General features: G+C 45.1%; 2 protein-coding genes across 4 annotated transcripts in view; one reads left to right on the forward strand and one right to left on the reverse strand.

The window, feature by feature from the left end:
• LOC311589307 (PHD finger protein 11-like) overlaps positions 1-2,889 on the reverse strand; it is a 20,951-nt gene extending 18,062 nt beyond the window's left edge. Inside the window, exons 1-2 of one of the 2 annotated variants that reach the window (XM_084767620.1) lie at positions 2,792-2,889; positions 2,663-2,702 (exon numbers count right to left, since the gene is read on the reverse strand). The gene's annotated coding sequence lies outside the window, so the exon portion shown is untranslated. Of the gene's footprint in view, positions 1-2,662 lie in introns of both variants that reach the window. The other variant, XM_084767621.1, reaches the window with a different exon arrangement.
• Positions 2,890-2,931: 42 nt separating this feature from the next.
• CDADC1 (cytidine and dCMP deaminase domain containing 1) overlaps positions 2,932-27,983 on the forward strand; it is a 31,480-nt gene continuing 6,428 nt past the window's right edge. For both annotated transcript variants that reach the window (XM_084767617.1, XM_084767618.1), the window contains exons 1-8: positions 2,932-3,064; positions 3,879-3,976; positions 8,803-8,877; positions 10,631-10,808; positions 14,208-14,777; positions 19,239-19,288; positions 22,624-22,793; positions 24,683-24,872. In XM_084767617.1, coding sequence (XP_084623743.1) covers positions 2,983-3,064; positions 3,879-3,976; positions 8,803-8,877; positions 10,631-10,808; positions 14,208-14,777; positions 19,239-19,288; positions 22,624-22,793; positions 24,683-24,872 — 1,413 coding nt within the window. In that variant the 5' untranslated portion in view covers positions 2,932-2,982. The remainder of the gene's footprint in view (positions 3,065-3,878; positions 3,977-8,802; positions 8,878-10,630; positions 10,809-14,207; positions 14,778-19,238; positions 19,289-22,623; positions 22,794-24,682; positions 24,873-27,983) is intronic.

Below are 27,983 nucleotides of genomic sequence, written 5' to 3' on the forward strand. Positions count from 1 at the left end.
AGGGAGGGGATGTAGAGGGAGGGGAGGTAGAGGAGGGGAGGGGAGGTAGAGAGGGGAGGTAGAGGGAGGGGAGCTAGAGGGAGGGGAGGTAGGTGGAGGGGAGGTAGGGGAGGGAAGGAAGAGGGAGGGAAGGAAGAGGGAGGGGAGGTAGAGGGAGGGAGGTAGAGGGAGGGAGGTAGAGAGGGGAGGTAGAGAGAGGGGAGGTAGAGAGAGGGGAGGTAGAGGGAGGAGAGGTAGAGAGAGGGGGAGGTAGAGGGAGGGAAGGAAGAGGGAGGGGAGGTAGAGGGAGGGGAGGTAGAGGGAGGGGAGGTAGAGGGAGAGGGAGGTAGAGAGGGGAGGTAGAGAGAGGGGAGGTAGAGAGAGGGGAGGTAGAGAGAGGGGAGGTGAGAGAGGGAGGTAGAGGGAGGGGAGGTAGAGAAGGGGAGGTAGAGGGAGGGGAGGTAGAGAGAGGGGAGGTAGAGAGGGGAGGTAGAGAGAGGGGAGGTAGAGAGAGGGAGGTAGAGAGAGGGAGGTAGAGAGAGGGGAGGTAGAGGAGGGGAGGTAGAGGGAGGGGAGGTAGAGGAGGGGAGGTAGAGGGAGGGGAGGTAGAGAGGAGGGGAGGTAGAGGGAGGGGAGGTAGAGAGAGGGAGGGGAGGTAGAGGGGAGGTAGAGAGAGGGGAGGTAGAGGGAGGGGAGGTAGAGGGAGGGGAGGTAGAGGGAGGGGAGGTAGAGGGAGGGGAGGTAGAGGGAGGGAGGTAGAGAGAGGGGAGGTAGAGGGAGGGGAGGTAGAGGGAGGGGAGGTAGAGGGAGGGGAGGTAGAGGGAGGGGAGGTAGAGAGGGGAGGTAGAGGGAGGGGAGGTAGAGAGGGGAAGTAGAGGGAGGGGAGGTAGGGGAGGGAGGTAGAGGGAGGGGAGGTAGAGGGAGGGAAGGTAGAGAGGGGAGGTAGAGGGAGGGGAGGTAGAGGGAGGGGAGGTAGAGAGGGGAGGTAGAGGGAGGGAGCTAGAGGGAGGGGAGGTAGGGGGAGGGGAGGTAGAGGGAGGGAAGGAAGAGGGAGGGGAGGTAGAGGGAGGGGAGGTAGAGAGGGGAGGTAGAGGGAGGGGAGGTAGAGGGGGGAGGTAGAGGGAGGGGAGGTAGGGGGAGGGGAGGTAGAGGAGGGGAGGTAGAGGGAGGGGAGGTAGGGGGAGGGGAGGTAGAGAGAGGGGAGGTAGAGAGAGGGAGGTAGAGGGAGGAGAGGTAGAGGAAGGGGGAGGTAGAGGGAGGGGAGGTAGAGGAGGGGAGGTAGAGGGAGGGGAGGTAGAGGAGGGGAGGTAGAGGGAGGGAGGTAGAGAGAGGGGAGGTAGAGAGAGGGGAGGTAGAGAGAGGGAGGTAGAGAGGGGAGGTAGAGGGAGGGAGGTAGAGAGAGGGGAGGTAGGAGAGGGAGGGAGGTAGAGAGAGGGGAGGTAGAGAGAGGGGAGGTAGAGAGGGGAGGTAGAGAGAGGGGAGGTAGAGAGAGGGGAGGTAGAGAGAGGGAGGTAGAGAGAGGGAGGTAGAGAGGGGAGGTAGAGGGAGGGGAGGTAGAGAGAGGGAGGTAGAGAGAGGGGAGGTAGAGAGAGGGGAGGTAGAGAGGGAGGTAGAGGGAGGGGAGGTAGAGAGAGGGGGAGGTAGAGAGAGGGGAGGTAGAGGGGAGGTAGAGAGAGGGGGTAGAGGGAGGGGAGGTAGAGAGGGAGGTAGAGAGAGGGGAGGTATAGGTAGAAAAGTAGAGAGAGGTAGAGAGAGCCACAGAAAGGGTCTGTCTTCTATATGGCTCTGGGCAGGCCATGCCCCCATGGCAGGTAAGCAGTGACATCTCAGGTAGGTAGACAGAAAACCGGATCCTAACACCATATTGTAGTAAAATATCACCTAACTATGGCTTCACCATCAACACTGAAGATCCCCATGTAGCTCCTTTCCACCTGATGCACTCCCCTAACATTCAGCTTTTGCTTTCATAACCAGGAAGAATTTTCTGTGTTTTGCTATTTTTATTTCATGTTGTGGTACCAATGAGTTGGTAGTAGAAAACGGGGCTCTGAGTCACTGGGGAGGAAACAATTTCTTTTTCCAATGTGCATGCATGTGTTGTGTGTGAACGTATGGAACATGCAGTGCCCCCTGAGGCCCAGAAGAGGCATCAGATCCCTTGAAGCTGGAGTTAGTTATAGGTTGTCAGGAACCTCCGACTTGGCTCCTGGGAACTGAACTCAGGCCCTCTAGAAGAGTAAAGTGCTTAACCGCTGGCCATCTCTCTGACCACTCAAGGCATCATTTTAAGTCATGCCTACGACACTTAAAAAAGAAAAAATACCCCTGGGAGCTGGGGAGATGGTTCATAGTGTAAGTCCTTCAGGAATAAGCGTGAGAGGTTCCTTTAAGATCCCTCAAACCCACATCAAACAAACAAACCAAAAGAAAACAAAACAAAATAAAAAACGGCCTAGGTGAAGCCACACAAGACTGTAATCACAACAGTGAAATTTTTGAGACAAGAGGATATATCTCCACGGCTTGCTGGCCAGTCTAGGCAATCACGGACAACTCGGCTTTTCCAGGGTCGGAAGCCCTGATTCAAATGATCCCGCCTCCTCCCTCGTCCACTCAGAATTCACGTGCACCCTTCTCCGCCCAAGTCCTCCACCCTGGTCCCCGCGGCGGGCTGTGATACCTGCGGTCCCAGACCAAGACAACTTCAGGAGTCCCGATTTCTGAAAAACAAAACAAAAACAAACAAACAAAAATTTTAAAAAAACTGGAAACAAAGCCAGATACACAGCTAAAAGAGACTGGCGACTACCTCCGCCACAGAGCACCGGGATCTGACGTCACGGCAGGCGCCGGAAGCGAGGGGGTGTATGCCGAGGCGTCATCGTTCTGCGCGAAGCTAGCGGTTGTTGACAGGCGGCGGAGGCGGCTGGAAGGGAGCTGTGGGGATCCTATCATGCCTTATTGGGCAAACTGTCCTGGGCCGAGGCCTCTGGGCTGGGGATGAAAGAAGAGGATCAGATGCCGAATCTGGAGGGCTCCGGGGCCGGGCGGTCAGTCGGCACGCAGACGGGCAGCATGACGGGTGAGTGGCGGGGGGGGGGGGGGGGGGGCGTGCTCCGGCTCGCCATCTCTCCGGCCCCGCCTCTCGCTTGGCGCCCTGTGTGCCCCGCTAGCTTGCACGCTACCTGCTCTGTGTCCCCCTCCTTCTCGGTACCCACCTGCTCTGCGTCTCCCTCCCTCTCAGCACCCTACCTGCACGGTGTCTCCCTCCGGCCTGGGGCCGTCGCTGCCCAGTGTCTCCCAGCGACTCCTGCCAGGCTGGCTGCTCCCCGGTCTCCTTGCGAGTCGCGTTTCCCCGGGCCGGGCCGGGCCGTGCTGCCCAGGGTTTACAGATCGACGTCGTATCCTGCACTCCTGGTTGCGGGACTTAGACTCGGTCTCCCCGAACTGAAGGGCCGGAAATTGCGCTTTTGCTTTGCTTGCCCAATTCACCGCGCGTGATGTGATGCGTCCCCCAAGTTTCGTCTTACCGTGGAAGATCAAGCTTGGTCTAACCATTGTCCCTTGAGCAATGCCTTGTTCCAGCGCGGGGTAGAGGTGGGGACCTTGTTCCACGACTACATCAGAGCCGAAGACTTGCCCCAATTTTTTTTAAAACTTTTTGGATTGTTTCCGGAGCTTCTGTGTCGGTTGTATTATTTTACCTGTGGGGTGAACTGAGCCAACTTTAGAGAGAGCCACCCAAGGTCACTGGAAGTGAAGTCGTGGCCCCTCGTATTAATGAAGCGGATGGATCCTGCTACTCACCAGTCCGTTTGCATCTCACTAACAGCTTTGAGCTTGGCTTCCTTGCCATCACTAGTGAAATTCTAAAGTGCTTGCCTTCTCTTTTGTAGGTCAAATGCCAAGGCTTTCTAAAGTCAACCTTTTCACCCTGCTGAGTCTCTGGATGGAGCTCTTCCCAGCAGTAGAAGCCCAAGGGCAAAAATCCCAGGTATAACTTGTTTCTGTTATATAGTGTTTACCCTTGGGAAAGCTGTAGCCTAAAGTTTTTCTTTCACTGTGGTCCTCATAGACGAATCCAGCGGGCCAGGCTTGAGAAATAGCTTCACGGCTCATTACTCACAGTGTAATAGCTTATGTTGCAGTCTGGAAAGTTACTCCTGCTGCTTGCCATGACTAACAGGCGTTAATGGTTTTCTTTTGGAGACATGTAACAGCTTAAAATGTGCATTGTAAAAGTCGGAGTTGTTAGTAATTAAATTCTGAATGTTAGCTTTATCATCCACATTTGAGCTCATCATAATTTTGTTTGTACACTTATAAACTGAGTCCTTTTTGATGCACAAGTGTGTTTTTTTTTTTTCACTAGTGGAGTGTAACGTGTAACTTTCTGTTATGAAACGCCCTCATTTTGGTAGAGAACACTGAGACAAGGCACTCTGACTCAGATGCTTCCGGGTTGTGAAGCTGCACTAGAAGCAGGAGTTGACCCAACTTTTTGTCTCTCGCGTTTCCGTGCTCCTTCTCACCCGAGGGTTCTGGCATCTCTTCCTTCATCTGACAGATACCATGGAAATTTTGTTTGTTTAAGAGAAATACCTTGGGGCTAGAGAGATGGCTCAGAGGTTAAGAGCACTGACTGTTCTTCCCAAGGACCCGGGTTCAATTCCCAGCAGCCACCTGGCAGCTCACAACTGTCTGTAACGTCAAGATCTGACACCTTCATACAGACATACATTCGGGAAAAACACAAGAGCACATAAAATAAAAATAAATAGGTTATTTTTAAAAAGAGAGAAATACCTTGGTTTTATTTTAAATATTTTATTTGAAATCTTGTTTAGAAATCTGACTCGTACCTGTATCAGTTCAAGGCTTTTTTTTTCCTAATTTATTCATATTACATCTCAATTGTTACCTCATCCCTTGTATCTTCCCATTCCTCCCTCCCTCCCCTTTTCCCCTTACTCCCTTCCCCTATGTCTGTGTCAGTTCAAGGCTTTTAAATAAAAAAACCTAACTAGACATAGAAATAATTACAAGGGACATTAAGAGGCCAGCCAACTTGGAGAGAGAGGCTTGACCTAGGAAAGATTACTGCTTATCTGTACTGACACTTCCCTGCTCCACCAGCTGGACTTCCCGATACCACAGAGTCACGTGGGCTTCCCTTTTATTCCTTCGCTGTAAGCATTGGCACCCAGTGTACCAGGCTGAGGAGCCCTCAAAGGTATTCTAGCAGTGTGTGCTAGCTTGAGAACTTGATTATCATTTTTAACATTGTCTATATGGAAAATGTGTTTTAAATACCCGAAAAGGAAATTTACAACATGCGTAGGTTATCATTATCGCCTGCTTGCCATCTACTGTCTGGCATGCATATGTGTATATATGTGTATAGTTTCATTAGTTTGTGTATCATGGCTGCTGCAAAGAAGCAAGCCAGTGATAGGGTTGGGGAGAAACAGAATGGAAGGGAGAGCACGGTGCTCTGTTTTCATCTTTTTATATAAACATTATTATTGAAGCTGAAGATGATACAGTAAACCAGCGGCATTGAAAAATCATACTGCATATGCTTTCCGGAGGGTTCTCTTTGTATTAGTTAATACTTAAATAATTTTTGAATTTTTCTAGCCTCTTTTATTACATAAACCAGGACTACATGCCTAGTTGTGGCAATGCCTACTGTAAACTAGGCCCTCTCATATCAATCATTAATCAAGAAAATACCCTAAAGGCATGCACATTGGCCAATTTGATAGCCGCAACTCCTTAATGACATTCCCTTTTCCCAGGTGTCTATAGTTGTGTCAGGTTGACAAAAACTAACCACACAAAGTCACAGAAGCTCCAAGATTCAGCTTGACATGTAGCCATTTAAAGTACTTTTATGAGTTACCGAATTAGTGTGTGTTCATTGTTTATAAAATGAAGAAAAATCCTCCCTACCACCTACAGACTGTTGTCATTCTATTGTTTTATCCTTTTTCTTTTTACTCTTACTTAGTTGAGATATTTAATTTTGGATCTTTTTCCAGTAGATGTAAGACATTTGAAGGCTGTGGTGTTACTGTGTGCGTGGGAGCAGCAGTGTGGCCTGCTGTTGTAAGAGCGGCCTGGGTTCACACTCCGGTTCAAGCTCTTGCTAATTCCTGTTACTTGGAATAAATTTATGTTTCTGTGTCAGCTTCTGTTTTAGTATAATGAAAAGTGAGTAGTACATACACTGTTTTGTTTTGAGGTCCCGGCAATTGAACCAAGAGCCTTGAACATGCTGACAAGTGCTCCAAACCCCAAGCACATTCACAGTTCTTATAAGCAATGAGTGAATTCAACTCATAATGCCCTGCCTGTTTTAGACTGTGGGAGGGGGTTGGGGTTTTTTTGTTTTTGTATTTGTTTTTATGTTTTTGGTTTCTCAAATTTCAAGACAGGGTTTCTCTGTGTCGCCTTGGCTGTCTTGGACTCGCTTTGTAGACCAGGCTGGCCTGGAACTCACAGGGATCTGCCTGCCTCTGCCTCCCGAGTGCTGGGATTAAAGGCGTGCTCCAGCACTGCCCAGCTAGACTGTGTTTTGATTATGATTTTAATATATTGTATAGCATTCTATTGTAATGATGAATATTTTCATTGTCAGTTTTGCCAGAGTTAATATTTAATATATTTGCAAATATGACTGGTGTCTGAGTTCTTATGTGCTATCAAATACTTCTATTGTTCAGCAATAAAAACAGAGTTTTTTTTTTTTAAGTGTCTAACCAATGGTTGAAAAAGAAATTAGTTGTCTATGAGACTTGTAGTAAGGCTGGGGCAATTAATAAAAGGTTTGAAATGGAAGTCAGGTGCCATGAAGATGGCTGACATTTCTGAAGAATTCTCTTTCCTACTGGTTCATGCTCTCCTTGTAGTGTAGTCCTATCTAAATCTTCTGACTGCTTAGAAGCAGGTGTCCCTTGGTTTTCTCTATGTGTCCATAGTACTCTCTCATCCAGTTCTGCCCATAGTGGACCTTGTTACCTTATTTTGTGGCATTTGGCCTTCCTGAGCTACACAGAAGCAGTGTAGCATTAAAGAGAAAACAGTGATCTGACCTACTCCGTATTAGCTGTGTGACCATGGTTGTCCCTGTCACAATTTTCCTCATTCATACCATGGAAGTAATAACTATAGAATTGTAATGATTAAATGAAAAACTTTCAAACCTTTTCAAAAGCTTTCATTAAACTACAAAGAAGGGACGAATCAGTAGGAAAGAAAATTATTTTGAAATGCCATCTACCTTCATAGTACTTCTATTCCAAACTTTTTATTAAACACCCCCAAGCATTGATACTTAGGAGACATTTGATACCTCTTAAAAACTCGTCTGTACAGTTAGCATTACTGCGGTTACCCTCACTGTCCACCAGCTGCATTCTGTCCGGCATCTCCTGCTCTGCTCGAACAGACACCTCATCCCCAGGATGCAGTTTTGTAGGCAATTCTTTGGAAGTTGTTCCCTTTCTAGGAGACAGCATTTGTTTTGTACAGGTAAACTCAGCCCTCACCAGCATTGCCACTCTTACTTTAAAATTGCCCCAGTTTGTTAACCGTTTCCCCTACTTTGTGGCCCACAGAATTGTGTAACACCATCTCAGTCATTCATCGGCCTGTGTTCACACGTCCTACGGTTTGTGAGGACTGCTTTCAGAACAGTTAGTGGCATCTAACTACGGGTCTGTAAGCACTTACTGTACTGATAATTAAAGGGCCAAGCGCTGCTACATCTATTTATTTAATCTCATGTGTGTGGGCGTTTTGTCCACATGTATATTTGTGTGTCATATGCTTACCTGAAGCCCACGGAGGCCAGGAGAGGGCAGCAGATCCCCTGGAACAGGAGTCACAGATAGCTGTGAGCTGCCATGTAGATGCTGGAATCAAACCCGGGTCTTATGGAAAAGCAGCCAGTGTTCTTAACAGCTGAAGCATCTTTCCAGACACTAGGTTCTGTTTTAAACTTTTATTTTGTTTCAAGTTTAGAGAAGACATCCCTATATTAATTTCTTTACTACTGCCATAAAAATTCCCACAAAGTTGACGACTAAAACAAACATTTTATTACCATACAGTTCTGGAGGCCAGAAGTCCAGAGTGAGTCACACCAACTAAAACCAAAACGTGAGCAGAGCTGATTTCCTCCTGAGCTCTAGGAACAAATGTCTTCTTTGCCCTTGTCTGGCTTTGAAGATTGTCTGCATAGTTTGGATCGTAGGCTCTTTCTGACCTCACAGCCCTTTGATGGCCTGTGGATTCTTCCTCACATTATATCTCACTGCTCTCCTTTGCTTATAGGCTCCTGTGGTGACATTGGGCCCACTGGATCATCAAGACATTTTGTTTCATTTCAAGACAGATGGTGCATGTCTTTATGCCCACCTGTAAAATTAACCCCCTTTTAACTATGTAACAGCATAGCTGGAGAGACAGGGCCAAAGAAGTCCCTGGGGAGCCGTCATTTAGCCTACCACAATCCATATGTTATGCCTTTGATACAAAATTCTTTATCTTCTGGACTCCGCGTAACCCTTCACAACTGTTGGACTTTTCCATTGCTTAGAACTGTCCCAATTCTGTGACCTCAAAATATAGTTTCAGTCCTATAATGGCCTCCTTGCTAGCTGAGGTGTAGTCTGAGTCTGTACCCAAGCAAAGTGAGATGTCAGCGCAGAGCTTCATAAGGAGGGAAATGATCCAGCGGAATCCAGCCCTTAGATACTGAAATTTGGAATTCATCATATTAATCCTTTCCCCTCTTAATCTGACTTTAATTAGAAAAATGAAGAGGAAAACCGTGGTCCCTTAGGAGACAATGAAGAGTTGGCCAGAGTATCTGCTGACAAAAAACAGGTAAATTGTTGTGATTTTAAAAAAAGACTTATAAGTTCATAATAACAAAACAAAAGGAATGGGATAAAGTCCTGTACAAGACCTCCGTGTTCAGGGGCGTTTCTCAGATTTTCCCATAAAGACCTCTCGTGTTCTGCCAAGCCTGTATGTCTTTCCTGTGTGAAAAATTCAAGTGGGAGAACTCTGTAATGCTCTCCTACTGTTTTAATTTTAAAGTGTAACTTCTAATCCTGGTTGACACAGATGTGTTGAGCAGTACCCCTGTCACATGTGTGTATCTTGGCTATCACAGCAAGAATGCAAAGCCTAGTTGCTCTTATCTGGGTCATTTCTCAAGAGGTGAGGGTTGAGGTAATAGCTCCTTCGGGACAAACAACAGATCGGTTCACTGTTTGCCTTCGAACACCAAGATCTCAGCCATGATGTTCCCCTCCTAATATCATAGCCCACTGTGGTTCCAAACTACCCTGTGGTCACACTGCATCTCTCCCTGAGGGACTGGAGGGCGTGGACCACCACAGGCATGCTTCTCATTCTTCAGAGTCCTGTGCCCTGACCCAAGAGTTTCATGTCTTCTGCTAGTATCTATGAAACACAGGCAGTCATACCAAAAGACAGAGTTCATCCTCTGTGGTTCCGCCTGGTGCTTCCTTGTCACTGTTACCTTGAGTTTCCAGAGATGGTCTTTAGCACATGTAGTGCATAATATGCACGTGTGTTTTGAAAGAATTACTATTTTTGTATCTCTCTTGATAAGTCTCCTGATCTCTTCTCTTCCTGATGTGATTTAGAAATAATCTGCCTCAGAATTCTTGTTTCCAGCATAAGAGAAGCACACAGGGAAATGTAAGCAAATCATAAAGTAAACATACTAACTGGAGCATTTGCAAAAGGTGGTTCTGGCCTAGCACAGTTACTGTAAAACTCTGTGACTAAAATTACATAGAAACTTGCCAAAATGTGGGAAGTGAAACACAGCCAGGGTCCAGAAGAGCAGTTCCCAGAAAATCAGTGTCCTGGGGCCTTAGTGAGTAAAGTCTCAGACGGAGTACAACCTGGTCGAGGGTTTGGGATGAAAAACTCCATGTCAAACTAGTTATGAAAAACTCTATCTCAAACTAGATATTATGTCCTTAGCTAGAAGCAAAATGAACAGTGTTTAGGCCGAGGGGAGATTTTGGTTTTTCGAGAAAGGATTTCTCTGTGTAGCCCTGGCTGTCCCAGGGAACTTATCTCTGTAGCAGGCTGGCCTCAAACTCAGAGTTCTGCTTGCCTTTATGTGCTGAGATTAAAAGCATGTGCCACCAAACCCAGCTATTTTTATTTTGTTTTAAAAGAACTCAACAAAGTGAGAAACTTGGCCTGAACATTGTTCTAGTAAGAGGTTGATAAGGTGCTTCCTCTGTCTTGGGAATAGTGGAACAGACAACTGTTTGTTTCTGGTTTATTTCTGTCTTCTGACTGTGTAAAGCTAGTGTCATTCAGCTGAGTTGCAGCCACTCCACTGGCCATGGCGGTTCCATTTTAATAGCACCAGCGCCTTTGATAAGGTACTTTCCATTGGTTGCTTTCTAAAATGAACAGTTTTGCACACAAACTTGCTCAAAGGAGAAAATACACTTTGTATTCAAAGTATACACTTCTAGAATACTTTGGGATAAAGAAGGGAAGGCTTGCTTACACATTGCAGATTTTGGATCAAACTCATGATGTAAGATGTTATAATTAATTTATTTTTGTGTGTCTTAATTAGGTGAAAAAAACTGGTCTTGTGGTGGTGAAGAACATGAATATCATTGGACTTCACTGTTCTAGTGAAGACTTGCATACTGGGCAAATTGCTCTTATTAAACATGGGTCCAGGCTGAAAAATTGTGATCTTTATTTTTCAAGAAAACCGTGTTCTGCTTGTTTGAAAATGATAGTAAATGGTGAGTACAGACATGTGGTGCTGGGAATTCAGCTCCTTCCTCTGAGTCAGACGAGGGAGAACACCCCTAGGTACACAGACTGTGGGCATGGAAATGCGGGCTTGAAGACTATTTAAGTCATTGTAAGAAGTGTCTGAAAACGTGGATTCTGGGCTCAGCTCTGCCCACTAGTCTGCTAAATGGCCCTTGGTAAATTACAGGGTAATGCCATTTCACGAAGGAATCCCAAAATTTCAGTGGCCTGAGACTGTATGTCACCCCTACAATTGTCAGACACAGGTGCAGCTGGGTAGCGGACAGCCTTGTCTGCATGGTTGGTTTGTAGAATGAAGCATCATTCTCCTGGGGCCTCATCTGAGTCCTCTGCATCCAGAGCCAGCACATCTGCTTCTTAAAGTCCTGCTTGGAGGAGGTTGGCTGGGGATTATAGCTCAGAAGAAGAGTGCGTGCCCAGCATGGGGGAGGCCCTGGTTGTTCCCATTGTGGGAGCCCTAGGCTCTAGCTGGGCAGCTGTCTCCCTATCTTAGTTTCTTTTCTGTTACTGTGATAAACACCATGGCCAAAACCAACTTGGGGAGGAAAGGGTTTATTTGGCTTACAAGACCAGATCAAAGTTAATCATGAAGGGAATTCAAGGCAGGAACTCAGCTCCAGAGCTACTTACTGGCTTGTTCTCCATGGCTTGCTTTGCTAACTTTCCTATATAATTTTGGCCCAGGGCTGGTACCACCACAGTCTACTAGGCCCTCACGCACAAATCATTAATCAAGAAAATGCCCCATACCTACAGAACAGTCAGATAGAGGCACTTCCTCAATTTCTTGAGATTCTCCTTTCCCAAATACATCTAAGTTTGTGTTGAGTTGACAAAAACTAACCAGCACACTCTCAAAGGTTACTTTAAACCTTGGAAGGATACCCAGAATTTTAATGTGTAGACACCTAACTGCTTCTGATTCTATCTTATAGGTAGGAAATATGAAGATGATTGTATCATTTTAAAGAATGTCTTATACATGGGTATCTGGTAACTCTAGAAGATAGCAAATAGGACTCCTAACCCTTTCCCTCGTGGGTTACCTGGTATTAGATGAGTGACACAGGCCATGGGTGATGAATGAGCTCAGAGTCAGTGATCCTGCAGGGTGCTGTGTTGTGAAGGCTGCAGCACAAGCTGGATCTTCTTGGCTGTATTAGTTACTATTCTGTTTCTGTGATAAAGCACCATGACCAAAAGCAATTTATGGACAAGTTTATTTTGCTTGTGGTCCAGAGGATTAGAGTCCATTAATGGTGAGGGAGGCAGGGCAGTAGACAGGCATGGTGGCAGGAAGCTGAGCGAGAACTGGAAGTGCAGTAAGTCCACAGACTGCCTAAGCCCACCCAGGGAGTGTGCAAGACTGTGCCTCCCAAGTATCCCGTAGCCTCCCAAACGGTCCCACCAGCCAGACCAAGGGATCAACTCTGTGAGCCTAAAGGAGACATGTCTCACTAAACCCACCACAGTGGGTTGGGTCTGGAACAGGGTGCCTCATGTTGCTAGGCAGGGCAGCAGCACAAGTAGTAATGGAGGCATGAAGCAAGGGCCAGCATTTGATTTCAAAAGGTAATCTTGCAGGCTAGTGGTGGCCAGAGCTTTTGTGGAGAGCTTGGGAAGGCTGATGGCCCCTTGGTTTTGTGTTATGAACAAAACACACAGGAACCAAGAAAAGCCATCTGTTTCATTAGCCCTTGGCTCAGCACACCTCATCTTAGTGTTCTCCGTGAATCTGAGCTGCTTATAAAGTAGCTACTACAAATCACAGGAGGAGAGTTGCCTTAAGGACTATGTGAGTGACTGAGTTCAGAGTGAACTGGCCTGCTTTCCTTACGTGTCTTAGGTAGGTTTTCTATTGCTGTTCAGTGCTATGAGCACTTCCTATTCTTGCAGGGAACCCAAGGCCAGGTCCCCATACCCACATCAGGAGTCTAAACTGCCTGTAACTCCAGCTCCAGGGAATCGAGCGACCTCTGTGAGCACTAGAACTCACATGTACAAACACACACAATAAAATTTTTATTGCACATAAGCTAGTAAAACAAAAAAAATTTAATCTTGTTAAGATGAAATTACACAGGATACCAACAGAAAGTTTTCTATTGACTTAACAAGTATTTGGTGCTTACATAGCAGTTTTACTCAACCTTATGAGAAAACTAAAATACTTTTTCATGTTTGTTATCTATTTCTGTTTCTTTTACACGTTGCCTGTTCATATTTTTTTGTTTCCCTTAAGGTCTTATTTTTCTTATCAGTATGTACTCTTATTAAAGAGCTAATTGTGTCTCTGTGTAGTAAAGACTACTTACCTTTACGCTGTTGTATTGAGTGAAAAAACGGTGTTCAAGTTTGTTGTCTTCTCTTCAGTTCATAGGCTTTTAAAAGGTTGATGTTGCCCCTTCCTCACTCTCCTTCACCAATGAACATTTTCCCTTAAGAAAGTCTTTGTAGTCAACAGGAACACTGTGTATAAAAATACCAGCATGAAACTCATTACTTTGTATGCTAATTTAAAACTAGTCAACAAAACCAAAGTTAAAGAAAATTAAAGCAACACTTGTAAAACAGAAACTTTTTGATGGGCATCTTTGATAACTACAAGATGCTCCATCGTGTGTTTCCCTATCTTGATCGTCTGGGTGAGTAGTCACACTGTCTATTCCTCTATTTTGGTCATCTGGAGCTTTTAGTGTTTTTAGTTCAAAAATGCTGCACTAAAGCATGAACATTTTATTCTATATAAAATATGGCTTTTGAGAAAGATTCTAAATCCAAAAAAGGAACATTTTTTTAGTGCATAAATGAATTGTTTATATTTAGATACAAAGCTCTAGGCCTTACTAGGTATTAGCTATAACATTTCCAGAAGCATCCAAGGCGACATGGAAGACCTTGGTGTATAACGCTCATGCTGAGCTTTCAGTCATGTTTTGCAAAGCTGGGAGTTCTTCAGATGCTACTTGGGCTTTGTTAGGGGTTGGAACATTCTCCTGAAAAGCTAGCTAGTAAATACTTCAGGTTTTGTAGGCAGTATTGTGGTACTCAACTCTGCTATCTGAGGGTACTCAGTGTATATATAAATGATAGGCATGTCTTTGAATAAATAACACTGAAATCTTAATTTCCCATAATCTCATATGATATGGAATTTTCTCCTGTAAAGCCCATATTTAACCAGCTGAAAAAAGATTAGTTGTGGACCCATTTTTGGCCTGTGGATATTTGTTTGCTAACCCTCACATTGTGTAAGTGACAGTATAGATGTCTGCTTTGGGGTCAATGGTAGGCTGGATTTAGATAGAAAATCTCTCTCATTCAGCTTAGAGCAGACAGTGACCTTTTATATTTTTTTATTTTAGCTGGAGTTAACCGAATTTCTTACTGGCCTGCTGACCCAGAAATAAGTTTGCTCACCGAGGCTTCTAGTTCTGAAGATGCAAAGCTAGATGCCAAAGCAGCTGAAAGATTGAAGTCGAACAGCCGGGCCCATGTGTGCGTCTTACTGCAGCCGCTGGTGTGCTATATGGTGCAGTTTGTAGAGGAAACCTCTTACAAATGTGACTTTATTCAAAAAACTGCAAAGGCACTGCCCACTGCTGACACTGATTTTTATTCTGAATGTAAACAAGAAAGAATAAAAGAATATGAAATGTTATTTTTGGTTTCAAGTGAAGAAATGCATAAGCAGATACTGATGACTATAGGTCTGGAGAACCTGTGTGAAAACCCCTATTTTAGCAATCTAAGGCAGAACATGAAAGACCTCATCCTCCTTTTGGCCACAGTAGCTTCCAGTGTGCCCAGCTTGAAACACTTCGGATTCTACTGTAGCAACCCAGAACAGATTAATGAAATTCACAATCAGAGTTTGCCACAGGAGGTTGCAAGGCACTGCATGGTGCAGGCCAGGTTATTGGCTTATCGAACCGGTGAGTTCAACGCTTAGTTCATAAGTGGGGCTGAATGGCTGGGTTGCAAGTGGCTTCGTATCTGTGATAGGCGTCCTTGACTCCTCCATACTAAAGTGTTGCTGTTCCAGCAATGGGGTGAAGCTAGTCAGACCCCTGTGTATCCTGTGTTCTTATGTTCAGCGCTACACTGCAAACTAGGACCAGGAGACTAAGCCCTTTTTGCTTTTTGTATGTATGATTGCACAATTCACTGAGCCCCAAAGAAAAGATGACACAAAAAGAAAAAAGGAAAAAAAAAAAAAGAAAACTAAAAGCTTTTACTAATTTATCCTAAAGGTTTCTTTTTACTATCTTTTTTATAATGTATACTAATGTTTTATCTGTATGTGTGTGTGTGCAGCACATTGCGCCTGGTGCCCTCAGAGCCCAGACTAGGGTGTTGGATCCTATAGAACTAGAGTCTACGGGCTGGAAGTCACACTCGGGGCCTCTGTAAAGCATCAAGTGCTCTTAACTGCTGAGCGGTCTCCCCAGCCCATGTTTTTAAATAAGAACTTAGAGTTCTGAGAGTTTCAAAATACAACGTTAGAAGGAAAGAACCAAGATAAAAATAGAGTCTTCAGGTTGTATTTCTGTCAGCAAGTTAAGCAGTCAGTCTTACTCTGTTGTGCACATTTGTATGAGGAAAGTGTTATTAGTGATGGTCTTTATTTTAGTCAAATGTAGCTTCTGAGCATCATTTTCATATCTTACCTGATATAATGTTTTTCAGTATATAATTACCATCTTTTAAAATTCAACTTTGAAGTAGGAGAAATGGTAAAGTAAGACGTATTTGGGACACATGCTATAGTAGGAGTTATTTATTTGTTTGTTTTGTTTATTTATTTATTTGTTAGATAGGGTCCTATGCAGTCCAAGCTCCCTATGTAGCTGAGGATGACCTTGAACTTCTGATCCTCCTACCTCCACCTCCAGTGTTGGAATTACAAGCATGCACCTCCTGGACCTGCTTTATGTTGTGCTGAAGAGGAGAGGAACCTAGGGCCTCACGCAGGCTAGGCAAGCACTCCACCACCTGAGCTACAGTCCTTGCTCAGATACTTTTAATTATCCCGAGAAAGGAGGAGAAGAGAAGGAAAATCAGAAAGGCCTGTACAGATGGCACTGGTCTTTAAAAGACCTCAGGTCGAATAAACGGAATGGAGGATCTCAACCAACAATGTACAGAATCTCCATGGAAACCTTAAAAGGTACAGATGTTCAAACTCACCCGGACCTAGTCAACTGGGTACAACCTAGGTCTTTTAAAAAAGTTCTGCAAGGTGTTCTGATGTTCATCAGGGTCCATAACCGCTTAAAGTCTGATCTGTATTGTAGAGTTTATATGCTCTACTACTCTACTATAAATTACATTTTGTAATATACATGTGTCTACTTATTACTCAGTTTTATACATAAATCCATGCTGCTACATTTGATTTAAAAGATTTTCCAAGGAAAATTTTTTGACAGTAGATTTTGGTTTGCAGGGGAAGGTTCTGGAACTCAGCTCCTAGTTCAGGTGCAACTTGACTGTCCCTTGCCCTTGTGAGCTCATCCAGGGGAGAATCACTGGCATATTACCATTTTCCTTGAGAACTAAAGAGTGTTTATTCAATGGGGGAGTCTTTTCTTATCAAAATCAGTGCTTCAGGGGCTGGGTAGGTGGCTCAGCAGGTAAAGTGCTCTGCTGTGCAAGCCAGAGGACCTGGGTTTGGGTCCCTAGCACACACCTAGAATGCAGAGTGTGGCTGCAAGTGCACACCACCCCAGAGCTGCCTTGGAAACAAAATCTTGTGGGCTCATGGCCACATAGTCCAGCCAATCAGCGCACTCCAGCGAGAGACCGTGTCTCCAAAAGTAAGATGAAAGCGTTAGAGCACAACACCCAATGTCAGCATCTGGCCTCCACAGGCACACACATACACACATGCATGTGCACACACAAGTACACACAGTTCATAATCAGTAAAGCCCTTGGGCAAGTGTAAAAAAGTAAGACAGTACATATGCTATTCCAGCAGGCACCCTGACTCCAGCTGAGACGGTGCTCTGCGGACATGGTGTTGAAGGTAGAAGCAGGCAGGAATAACCCCAACACTGTTGTAAGTTTCTCTGAGTCAGAGGCTAGTATGACAACGCATCATAAGTAGCCCTGGCCCTGGCCTCTTTCCTACAGGTGATCAGGGGTCTTCACCAGAGCCAGGATCAGCCTTTTGACCAGGCACCCAGCAGTTTCGATCAAGTGTTCAGTGGAGCACATTTAGGTCCACACTGATGTTGGCACAGAACTGTAACAAAAACTGACATTCACGTAGGAGCCAGCTCACTAGCTCAGAGAGTAAAGGCCCTTCCAAGCCTGGAAGCCAGAGTTACACACCAAGTCCTACATGGTGTGGAAGAAAAGAGCTGCCACTTATCCTCTTGACTCTTACAAGTGCACAGTGACACACATATGCATGTGTGCGTACACACAAATATAAGTTTAGAAGTTAAAAATAGATGTGCCTGTAGGCATGAACTATAAAGAGTTCTCTGACTTCAGGCATCAACGAGCTCCAGTAACCTGTTTGGTCAGAAACTGGCCTTTCCTTCAAAGCTGTGCTGGGGAAAAAGAAAAAAAAAAAAACCTAAAGAATCACCAGATTATAGGAATCAGTTTCACAAGAATCACAGATAAGGAACGTGCCGTTAGTCCTAGCCCTCAGGGACGCTGAAGCAGGAAGAAGACTGCAAGTTCAAGGCCAGCCTGGCTGTCAATCAAGACCCTGTCTCAAAACCAAGACAGAACTGAGAAGGCAAGAATCATCCCTGCTTGAAAAGCAGTGAGCGTTCTCTTACAGTTATTTAGCCTTTGCCAGCCACAGAAGCGCTGCCTGTGGGAAAATGCTGTTTTCTGCTTGACAAGGTCCCGTCCGTCCCCAGACTGAGATAGAAATGGCAGCTCCCAAAACCAAAATCCTAATATAAGAAAGGTGTTGGTGCACAAGATGTGCCTTTTCCTATGGAGAAATATGTTTTATCTTTTTTATTTATACGTGTATTGAGTACGGCTTTGCTAAAGTTTTGTTTTTGAAGGTTATTGTAATATATTATGGTTATAATTCCACCATGGCCTTACAAATGAGCATAAAGCATTAGTTTATATTACTTTCCTGAATTAAACCCAAAGATCCAGGAAGGAAGGAGACTTTGCTGATACCAAATCTCTCCCCCGACACTCTAGACTCCATCACCATGTCCCCCTCAGTGTCATAGTCCTCTCTGAGCACAGCATCCTCATTCCTGCCACACCCCACCTGCCACGCCCCACCCAAGACTAGCCGCTTGAGGACAGGACTGTCTTCCCCCTCACCGCTCAGCAGCCAGCTTTTCACCATACTTTGTACACAAACGACACTCAAAAAGTAGAAATAGTTTTTAGGGAATTCTTAATATCAGATAGATGGAGAAAAGGCAACTAGGTTGGGTTTAAAGAATAGTAGTTCTTTCATATTAATTGCATATCTGGAAATGGAAATTTTAATTATCAGTAGGTAAAAATGAGATGTATACAAATTACTTAACAGGAAATACATATTTTGTACTATAATTTTGAAAACCTGAATGCTTGAATTGCAAATAAGAAACTGAATTGCATAACCCTAATTTTTGAAGTTAACTTTAAGGCAGCCTGGTTTTAAATACAGCAACGGCAGGACTTTTCTCTGTATTGTCTGTAATGGGAGAGTAGACGTTTAAATGCGCTTTCACGGGAGAGCTTAGCTTGAAGGAAGGTGTGGGCAGACTGCTGTACTCAGCCCTCTGCAGTGTGAACGGCCCAGGGAGAAGGTACAAACAATTCTGATTTTCTTCATAAATGTACCTACTTTGTCCTTTGCTGTGGTTTTGGTAAATACTATGGTATTATAATTCATGCAAATTTGTCTTAGAAATTTGAGACTCACCCTAATGTAGAAGAAAAAACAAGACCTTAAATGAAATTTCCATTTGAACTTTTTTTTATAAAATATTTTCATAAAGTCAATTTTTCATGTAAAAATTGTAAAAAAAAAAGAAAAGTATAAAAAAAAGTTAGGAAAAGATAAACTTGATTTCAGCAAATGGTTATTTCACTAAGTCCATTCTTTCAGAACTCCTTACTCAGCTTCATCATCTGTTAGAAGTACCCAGTGAGGCTGGGCTCCTCAGCTTGAATTGAGTGCCAGAGGGACGCCGTGTGTGAGGGTGGCCAATGGCCCTGTCCAGTTATTGGTACCTCGTTTCTGTATTCTACACCTAAAAGGATTTATCTTGAGAGTTTTGTGTGGTCAGGATAGGAATCGTTGCTACATTAATGGTGTATTTTGCAATAAATATGTTTTTATGGTTTGGGAAGAGTGGGTTCCTGGAACTGACAGCATTGGCTTTTACTGAGATAAACATCCTGTCTTTCAGAGGATCATAAAACAGGAGTTGGAGCTGTCATCTGGGCAGAAGGGAAATCTGTAAGTATGAAGAGAATTATTTAAATATTTAACGTGGATTGTGTTCCATCAGTCTTCAAGGTGTCGCAGTTTGATATTTGAAACAGGGCCTCGTTTTGTTGCCCAGATTGGCCTCAAACTCCTGAGGCCAGCCCGTTGTTCCCTGTGTCATCTCTGTGGTGACAACCACAGCCCTTGCCGCTTAACCTGTGAGCTATGGACCGGAGTGGCTGGCTGAGATCAGTGCTTTGTGCTGGTGCATAGTAGTAAGTTGTATAAGTAGCTGACTCTCCCGCAGCAGCTTCCAAGGTTGGACACCACCACAGAGAGCACTGGGCAGTTTAAATTTAAGAGAGGAAGAGGTTTATTTCAGCTTAACTCTCAGGTAACATTCTACCATCGAGGGAAGTCAGGGCAGGGACGGAAGGTGGGGCTGAAATAGAAGCCAGGAGGGCATGGCGCTTACGCCCAGCTTCCTGCCCCGTGCTCAGCTGGCTTTCTTACACAGCCCTGTATCACCCGCCTAACAGTGCCCTGTCCACGTGGGCTGCAGCCTCCTCCATCAGTTGGCAGTCAAGAGTCCGTGCCACGGACATGCCCGTAGACAGTGTGGTAGATGTGGTTCTTCAGCCGAGGGTCTCATCCCGCATGACTCCGGGTTGTAGAAACCAACAGTACCCCAGGCTTCTCTTGGCAACGCTGACCTCTACACCCTCTGCACTGTCTTAACCTAAGACTAAGCTTACTCAGACACTTGCCGTCGCTTCATCTCTCTCTTGCCCTTGGCTCGTTCTTACTGGATAAGAGCAGTGAGCGGTAACCATCCCACAGCTTGAATGCCAAACCACTACCAAACAAATTATGTTTCATGGCTTTAAGTTCAACATGAACCGAGTTCTCAGGCTATGGGAAGAATGCAGCCAGACTGCTTTTCCCTCACATCACATCAGCAGCACAAGCCCGTGCTCCACGTCAGCCCTCCTGAGCCAGGCCTTCACACCCCAAGCTTTTCATAGCACTTTTGTCTCCCCAGGTCTCATGCTCTACTTACAGTACCCAAGGCGTTTTCTAGCTTAAAATTACAAACTCTCCCACAGTCCTCCAGCAGACCAGCTTTAAAGGCCTAAGAACCATATGTTTGGGTTTGTTACAGCCACAGACCCAAGTCTCAGTTCTAATTTTCTAAATTGCACTTCCCTTTGAGGGGGGCTTGTATGTCAGAGTATACCCTTGGATATGAGAAAACAACTTTTGATAGTCGTGTCTCTCCGCCCATGCTGTGGGTCCCAGGGATGGCAGCAGGTGCTTTGCTGGCTGAGCTATCTCACCAGCCCAGCGATGGGGATTGAAATACCACGTTTTCTACTTTCATGGTCTCATAGGGAGCGATGGAGATGAGGAAGTGGAAAGGACACTAGCATGAAAGTGTAATTGTGATTGACAGTGCCAGCACATGGAGCAGGACCCGTGCTCTGCCTGAAGGAATGAGAGAGACTTTGGAATGCTGTTAGTCCTGAAGACTGAGTGAGCGGTCATCAGAGGAAGTCAGGTTCTGGGTTAGGAGGAAACAGAATTAAGAAGTGTTTAATAACCATATTAATATCAGCCTACATTGTCCTTCAGGCAAGTAGTGTGACTCTGCCTTGCTTCGGTTTCACATGCTCCTCCAGTTCACCCTAGCCAATAGACCACTCTTCCCCGAGCCCGCGCCTTCAGCAGTGGCCCCATCTCACGGCAGGTGTTCTAGCTTGCAGTAGTCAGCCTGTGATGTGGAACTCACCTTCAGACTCCTTCCATTTCATCTCCACCCTCCCTGCTATCTCCTGTTAGAACAGTTAGTTCTCCAGCAAAAGTTCTCACAGCATTCGGTAGGATTGCTACATGACACATCCCCAGTGCAAGCTGTGGCCAGTCACCAGCCTGCTCACGTGAGGCTCACGCAGGCAGCACACAGCGTTGCAGCTGTGTTATGAGCACCACACGCCTGGCCTGTGGTGCTGTGGTGGTTGTTTAAGTGGATGCTTGAACAGTTCATCTTACTTGACCTTGGTTTCCTTATGAGTGAAATAGGGACAAGAATATTACTCTCCAGGTAATTTCAAGGTGAGGCAAACAGGCAGTGCTGGGCTTTCGTTCAGTTGTAGAGCTGGCGCTGTATTTTCCAAGCCCCGAGTTTGATCTCTAGTGAGCACTTGCATGCATATGTGTAAACACAAACATATTTAAGAAGAAATGAGATCCATGTGATGTTTGACATTTGGTGACCAGTCAAGAAGCACTTACTGATGTAATAGTTTACAGCTCTTGTTGGCTCAAAGGATGCTGATTCTTACTAAGCTTTACAGGATGTTTCTGTTGTTGCTATCACTTGCATACTTAATTGATACATGGTTAGATCTAAAGCATATTCTAAGTTATTATAGACACTGGCAATGGTCAGTTAGCATCCCAGCAGTTGATAAAGCATTGATACTAAGACTAATTACACTGCCAGGCTTGGTGGTACACGCCTGTAATCCCAGCACTGTGGGAGGCAGAGGCAGGCGCATCTCTGTGAGTTCAAGGCCAGCCTGGTCTACAAAGAGAGTCTAGGATAGCCAAGGCTACAAAGTTTCAAAAAACTAAAAAACAAAACAAAACAAAACAAAAAAAAACCCCCTAGTATTCCTAATAGAAACCTAATTGAAAAGTAAGAAAGAGGCAACCAACTGAGCCTGTAATGTAAATACATATGATATGTACTCAGGAACATGGAAGGTTAAAGGAAAGTACATTATTTTTCTATCTTAACTCCCAATAGCACATTTTTAGCCCAACAACAGAAATTGTTCAAAATCTTTTTAAGTTTTCTGACTTACTAACCAGTAGTGCAGTACAGTCTCTTAAACATATCTCCGTGTGCATAGCAATCTAATGTGTGCTAGGGTGTGGAAACAAAGTGTAAAGCACGACTTTTGATCCCTAGGATTTATTATTTGTTTGGAGAGAACTGTCTGCATCAAGTAAAGTGATTTATAAGTAAAGACAATGGTATTAGCTGCTAACACCAACACCAGCTTTGAGGTCATATCTGAGGAAGGCGGCCATACAATGATTGGATACGCTATCTGTATTTTATTGTTTCAGGTTCTGTTTATTTACTTGTGGTAGGGGATGTACCTGTGTCAAGGTGCACAACTATTGTCTCCTTTGGCCATGTTGGTTCCAGGGACTGAACTCAGCAGCCCAGGCTTGGTGGCACTTGCCTTTCCCCCTCAGGCATTTCTCTAGGGCCTACCTTGTCTTTCTGAATGGAGTGAGGGCAGCGTCCCCTTCAGAATGCCGACACTCACAGGTGCTTTTGATGACCCTTGCAGAGAAGCTGTGATGGGACTGGAGCCATGTACTTCATAGGATGTGGTTACAACGCCTTTCCCGTTGGCTCTGAGTATGCTGACTTCCCGCACATGGACGACAAGCACAAGGACAGAGAGATACGGAAGTTCAGATACATCATACACGCCGAGCAGAATGCTTTGACGTTTAGGTAGGAGATATTTTTAGCCTTCTTTCCTTGACAATATAGCAGAGGTTAGTCAAAACTAGTTTTCTTTTGTTCTCATCTAGTTTCCTTTAAAAATCCTAAGAGATACTTTCAGAAATAGCATTCTGGTAGTGCTTGGTCCTGCTCCTCTATGTAGGGTCACAGACTCCGCAGCTCTTTTCATTTCTTCAGAAATCCTTCCTACTTTCTCTACTATGAAACTGTCAGAAAGTTGTCCTTAGGGACTTGCCCAGCAATTTCTACTTTTGGATTTTGGTATCCCCTTTGTTTTCTAAATTTAGAACACATCTGTTATATTTATGAAATACTGTCTTGGTTAGAGTTACTATTGCTGTGATAAAATATCATGACCAAAATCAAGTTGAGGAGGAAAGAGTTTATTTGGCTTACACTTCTACATCTCAGTTCATCACGGCAGGAAGTCAGAACGGAAACTCAAGCAGGGCAGGAACCTGGAGGCAGGAGCTGATGCAGAGGCCATGGAGGGGTGCTGCTTACCGGCTTGCTCCCCATGGCTTGCTCAGCCTGCTTTCTTATAGAACCCAGGACCACCAGCCCAGGGGTTGCCCCACCCACACTAGGCTGGGCTCTGTCCCATCAATCACTAAATAAGAAAATGATCTACAGGCTTGCCTACATCCTGATCCTATGGATTCATTTTCTCAACTAAGTCTCCTCGCCAGTGACTCTAGCCTATGTTAAGTTGCCATAAAACCAGCCAGCACAAATGCAGATGTTATTATGAACTGAAGTGTTGTAAAGATCCTCTGATTGAGAGGACCAGGGCAGGGTGTCTGCTTGAGACAGTGTCGTCTGTATATGAGAGGGAAACTGCACTCAGGAAACCCCAACAATATTGCTGCTGAACAATTACACCACCAACTGACACTTCAGGGTGGGTGTGGAAATTCTCACATGGCTTCACCCCTGGAAGAGCAACAGGCAGTCAAGTAGCTGCAGAGAGAAGGAGAATCATTCTTCTCCAGTGATGGCCCCCGATGAGCTGGCCTTCTAGATGAGGAATCTCATGTGCTTAGAAACGTTCATATTCCATCTAGAGTGTGGGTGTGAGACAAATGCAGGGTGGGTTGGGAGGCAGTGGTGGGGGTGGGGAGGGGTGGTGTTCAAAGGGCCGCACTGCCAGACTCCTTAGGTGGCAGGTAGAATGTCGGGGCACCTGCCTCAGCTCTGCCGTCCTCGACCAGGTAAGCAGGAGCAAAACTCAGCTGGCAAGATAGACACGGAAGGGGCAGAATTGAAGACAGCTGGCTGAGCACAGTTAGCAGCTGAACTGTAGTCCCTGCAGCCGCACCCGGGAGCCTCTTTAGTGCACGCTGCCGCAGCACGCAAAGGAACACCCTCTGCTCTCCTCCCGTCTCCTTGAGTGCAAGTTTACTTGCTGTGTTCTGTTCAAGGGTTTGAGTACATCATATCCCACATCTCTTAAAAGCTATGATTGGGGACGGTTAAGAGAACTGTAGCTCAAAGCAGGGCATTAGTATTTACTCATTAAGACAGCATCTAACAATATCTGAGTTTGAGCTCAGTCTCTTGGCTGCTGTGGCTGCTAAAGGACTGAGAAGAACTGAGCCGCATTCTCCAGTGTGAAGTGAGAAGGCAGAGAGGACCCCGTGTGCGCACACTCATTTCTCTTCCTCCATGCCTTACCTTGCCATCAATGAATTTCCATTATAGTTGTCAAATTTTGCATATCTTGAATATTTGCTAATTTAGCAAGAACATGACTGGGTCATTATTTGTAATACTGTAAACTCATTTTGCTGAACCTCAAATTTAAAGTTTAAGGATTTCTCTAAAAACTCACTTGGTTTTTCATAATATCTTTTGTAATATTTTATAACACTTTGTAGGTGTCAAGATATAAAGCCAGAAGAACGCAGCATGATTTTTGTGACAAAATGCCCCTGTGATGAATGTGTGCCTTTAATTAAAGGTGCGGGCATAAAGCAGATCTATGCTGGAGATGTGGATGTTGGGAAAAAGAAAGCAGACATCTCTTACATGAAGTTTGGGGATCTTGAGGGCGTTCGCAAATTTACAGTAAGTATGTGCACTTTTCCCAAAGTGTACTTCCTGTTTGGTAACCTGCTGGACATTGTGAATTAGGGACTCTCACTCTCTTAGGACTATGAGCGAGTTATCATCACTGACTTTACTTTATGTGTACAAGTTTATCCAACTATAAACAAATGTTCAGCCAAGGATACCTGCCCTGCACATGCATTTACAGCTTTGAGAGTTGTGCATTGGGCTTCGAAGTCTTGATGCTCCTGTGGCTCACCACCTCTGCCAGCTTGGAGTGGTGGCTAGAGGTGCAACTAGTTTTAGGAGTCACACCACACAGTACACATATTCTCATGAGAGAAGTTAGAGAAAAGGTACCATCTCATATATATATATTTTTATTTTAAGGAATAGAGGTATTTCATGGAAAACTCAAGAAATTTTAATATACTCAGTACAAAGCACTTAGCACAAAGTATTAAGTAGAAAGTACTTATCTACAAAGTATTACTTTGTATTTTTACTTTGGAATATTCTTGATCATACAGAAAAGTTATAAGACTTCTGAAAAAAAAATTCCCAAGGTTGGTAGAGCCACAGAATTAGGAAGTGAAGTGAGGCTCTGCTGCGCCGACCAGGCTCCAACCAGGGCTCCTGCTTCTGCCAGCGGTGCTCTGTGGAGAGCCACCTTGTCCAGGGTCACAGATTCCATTTTGTGTCATCCAGGGGCCCAATCCTGGCACCTAATGCCGCATTAACACACTAGAGATTGCAGTGAGTAGGACAGTTTATAACGAGCTGTTTAAAAGTCTCAGCCGGATGTTCCTGTTTTATACAATTTGAGCATGGGGAATCAAAGCGTACATGTATATGTTATTAAAGCAAAATGTGCCCAGTATAGAAGACTAGGAATACTTCAAAATATGTATTATTCTGTAAGTTATAGATACCATAGTCAACATGTTACTATGTTTTCTGTGTTGTTAATGTTCCTAAAAAATATTTTTAATAATCAAACATATTCCAACCTGAGCACCTAGTTTATATAATTATTTCCTTTGTTGGATAACTACATTATTTTCATTTTTATGTTATAGAAAGCCTTTCAGTAATTATTTTGAAATGAAAGTTTATAGAGTTACTGGTTTTTACTGTTTCGGTCAAATTAATAGATTTTGGCAATTTGATGCATTTCAAATATGCCTGTTTTGAAATTGTTTTATGTAAATTCCCACCTACCCTTTATAAGTCCTCTCTGTGTGTGTGTGTGTGTGTGTTATACACACTCATATGTGAGCTCACCGATGAGTGCCCATGTAGAGGTCAGAGGTTGCTCTCAGGACTCTTTCTTATTACTCTCCATCTTGGTTTTGAGCCAGGATCTCCAGCTGAATCTGGAGCTCACCGTTGCAGCTGGGCTGCCTGGTAGTGAGCCCCCAGGATCCACGTGTCTTCATCCCCAGCTCCAGGGTTCCAGGCACTCAGCACGGTGCCTGCTGGGGTCTGAGCTCAGGCTTTATGCTTGTGTCCCCGCTCTTCACCCACAGAGCACCTTCTCACCTCTTGTCTCTTTCTTGGGGCTATCCTGAGCCAAACTATTTTTATAAGTGACCAAAGTCCGAGTCATGTTTTTATTCTTTAGTGCTCAGACCTTTAGCTAGTCTAAAACTCAGTAGACAGCGTGGGAGATAGCTCCGTGGGGAAGAGTGCTTGCTGTGCAAACATACAGACCTAAGTCTGGAATTAACATAAAAATCAGGCATGACCATGTGTGCCCGTAACCACAGAGCTAGGTTGAGGAAGAGACAAGAAAGGAGGATTGCTGGCTACCAGCCTGGCTGAACACCTGAGAGCTCCACGGTCAGTGAGAGACTCTGTCCCAAGGGAATGAGGTGACGAGCAGGAGAAGACGGCACTTATCACCTCTGGCCAATACATGGGCGTGCACACACACAGCAGCCACAACAACAACGACACAAACGTCTGCTCTGTCAGAAAGATTTCTGCAGCAACCATGACACCATCATGGAGCTCAGTACCAAAGCCAAGATGGCCGTTGTGGTCCTGGGCACCTAGAAGTCTCCACTAGACCACATCAAGAAAGCCACAAAGGTGGCCATTAATGCAGAATATTGCCACAGTTGACTGCATATGCTAAGAATGAAGAGGGAGAAGCCATCCAGGAGAAGATCACAGAGAAGGTTGTGGAGCGAGGGAACCTCTTAGTTGTCAGCAGGCCGTGGTCCACCTGCACTGAGAGAGAACTGCTGCAGACCAGGCAGGTCTGGAACTGGACTGTTTGCACTTCTGTCTGATTCAGTGGACATAGGCACTTCAGCCTAGAATGATAAAGTCACTGTCTTTACCAGCAAAATAACCTTCCTGGATACACAGGAGGTCAGGGAAGAACTGATGGGGAGAGGGCCAGTGAAGTCCTGGTGTCACCAACTTAAGCCACTTCCAAACTGAAAGCTTGCTGGACAAGCCTGGACTGAAACATAAGCCAGTGGCAAACCAGGCTGGCTGTCACCCGACCTCAGCCAGACAGGCTGATCCAGTGCTTCCACTGCAAGGGCATCAGCATCACAGCCTATAACCCCTGGGCTCCCCACACAGGCCTTGGGCCAAGCCAGAGGACTGTTAAGTACTAGAGGATCCCAGGATTAAAGAGACGACGGCAGAGCACAAGAGAACCTCAGCCCAGCTTCTGGTTTGTTTCCGCACAAGGAATGTGATGGTGCTCCCCAAGTCTATGACGCTAGCACACATAAACATGAAAACTTTGACTTCCATCTGAGTGATGAGGAGATGGCCATCCTCAGCTTCAACAGAAACCGGAGGCCCCGCCCGCTGCCTGATGTCCCGTCCAGCAGGACCAGTAATTACGGGGTCGTGAGGGGAGCCATACCTGAAAAGATGGGACGAGAAAGAAGGGGACGAGACCAAGTAGAACTCCTATCAAGGTCTTCTTTATTGAATCAAAAGCAAAAGCTTATATGGGGTGGAAGCAGGAGCCAAGCAGTAGGGGGTCTGAGAATGTCTCCAGGTGATCTCAGCAGGGGAACATCCTGTGATTCATCTTGAAACAATTCCTATCTTACTTTAGCTAACTATCTCTTGGAAAGTCCCGGCTAAACAACATCTGCA

This window comes from Acomys minous, assembly GCF_964271855.1.
Source record: "Acomys minous genome assembly, chromosome: 18".
NCBI classification, from domain to species: Eukaryota; Metazoa; Chordata; class Mammalia; order Rodentia; family Muridae; genus Acomys; species Acomys minous.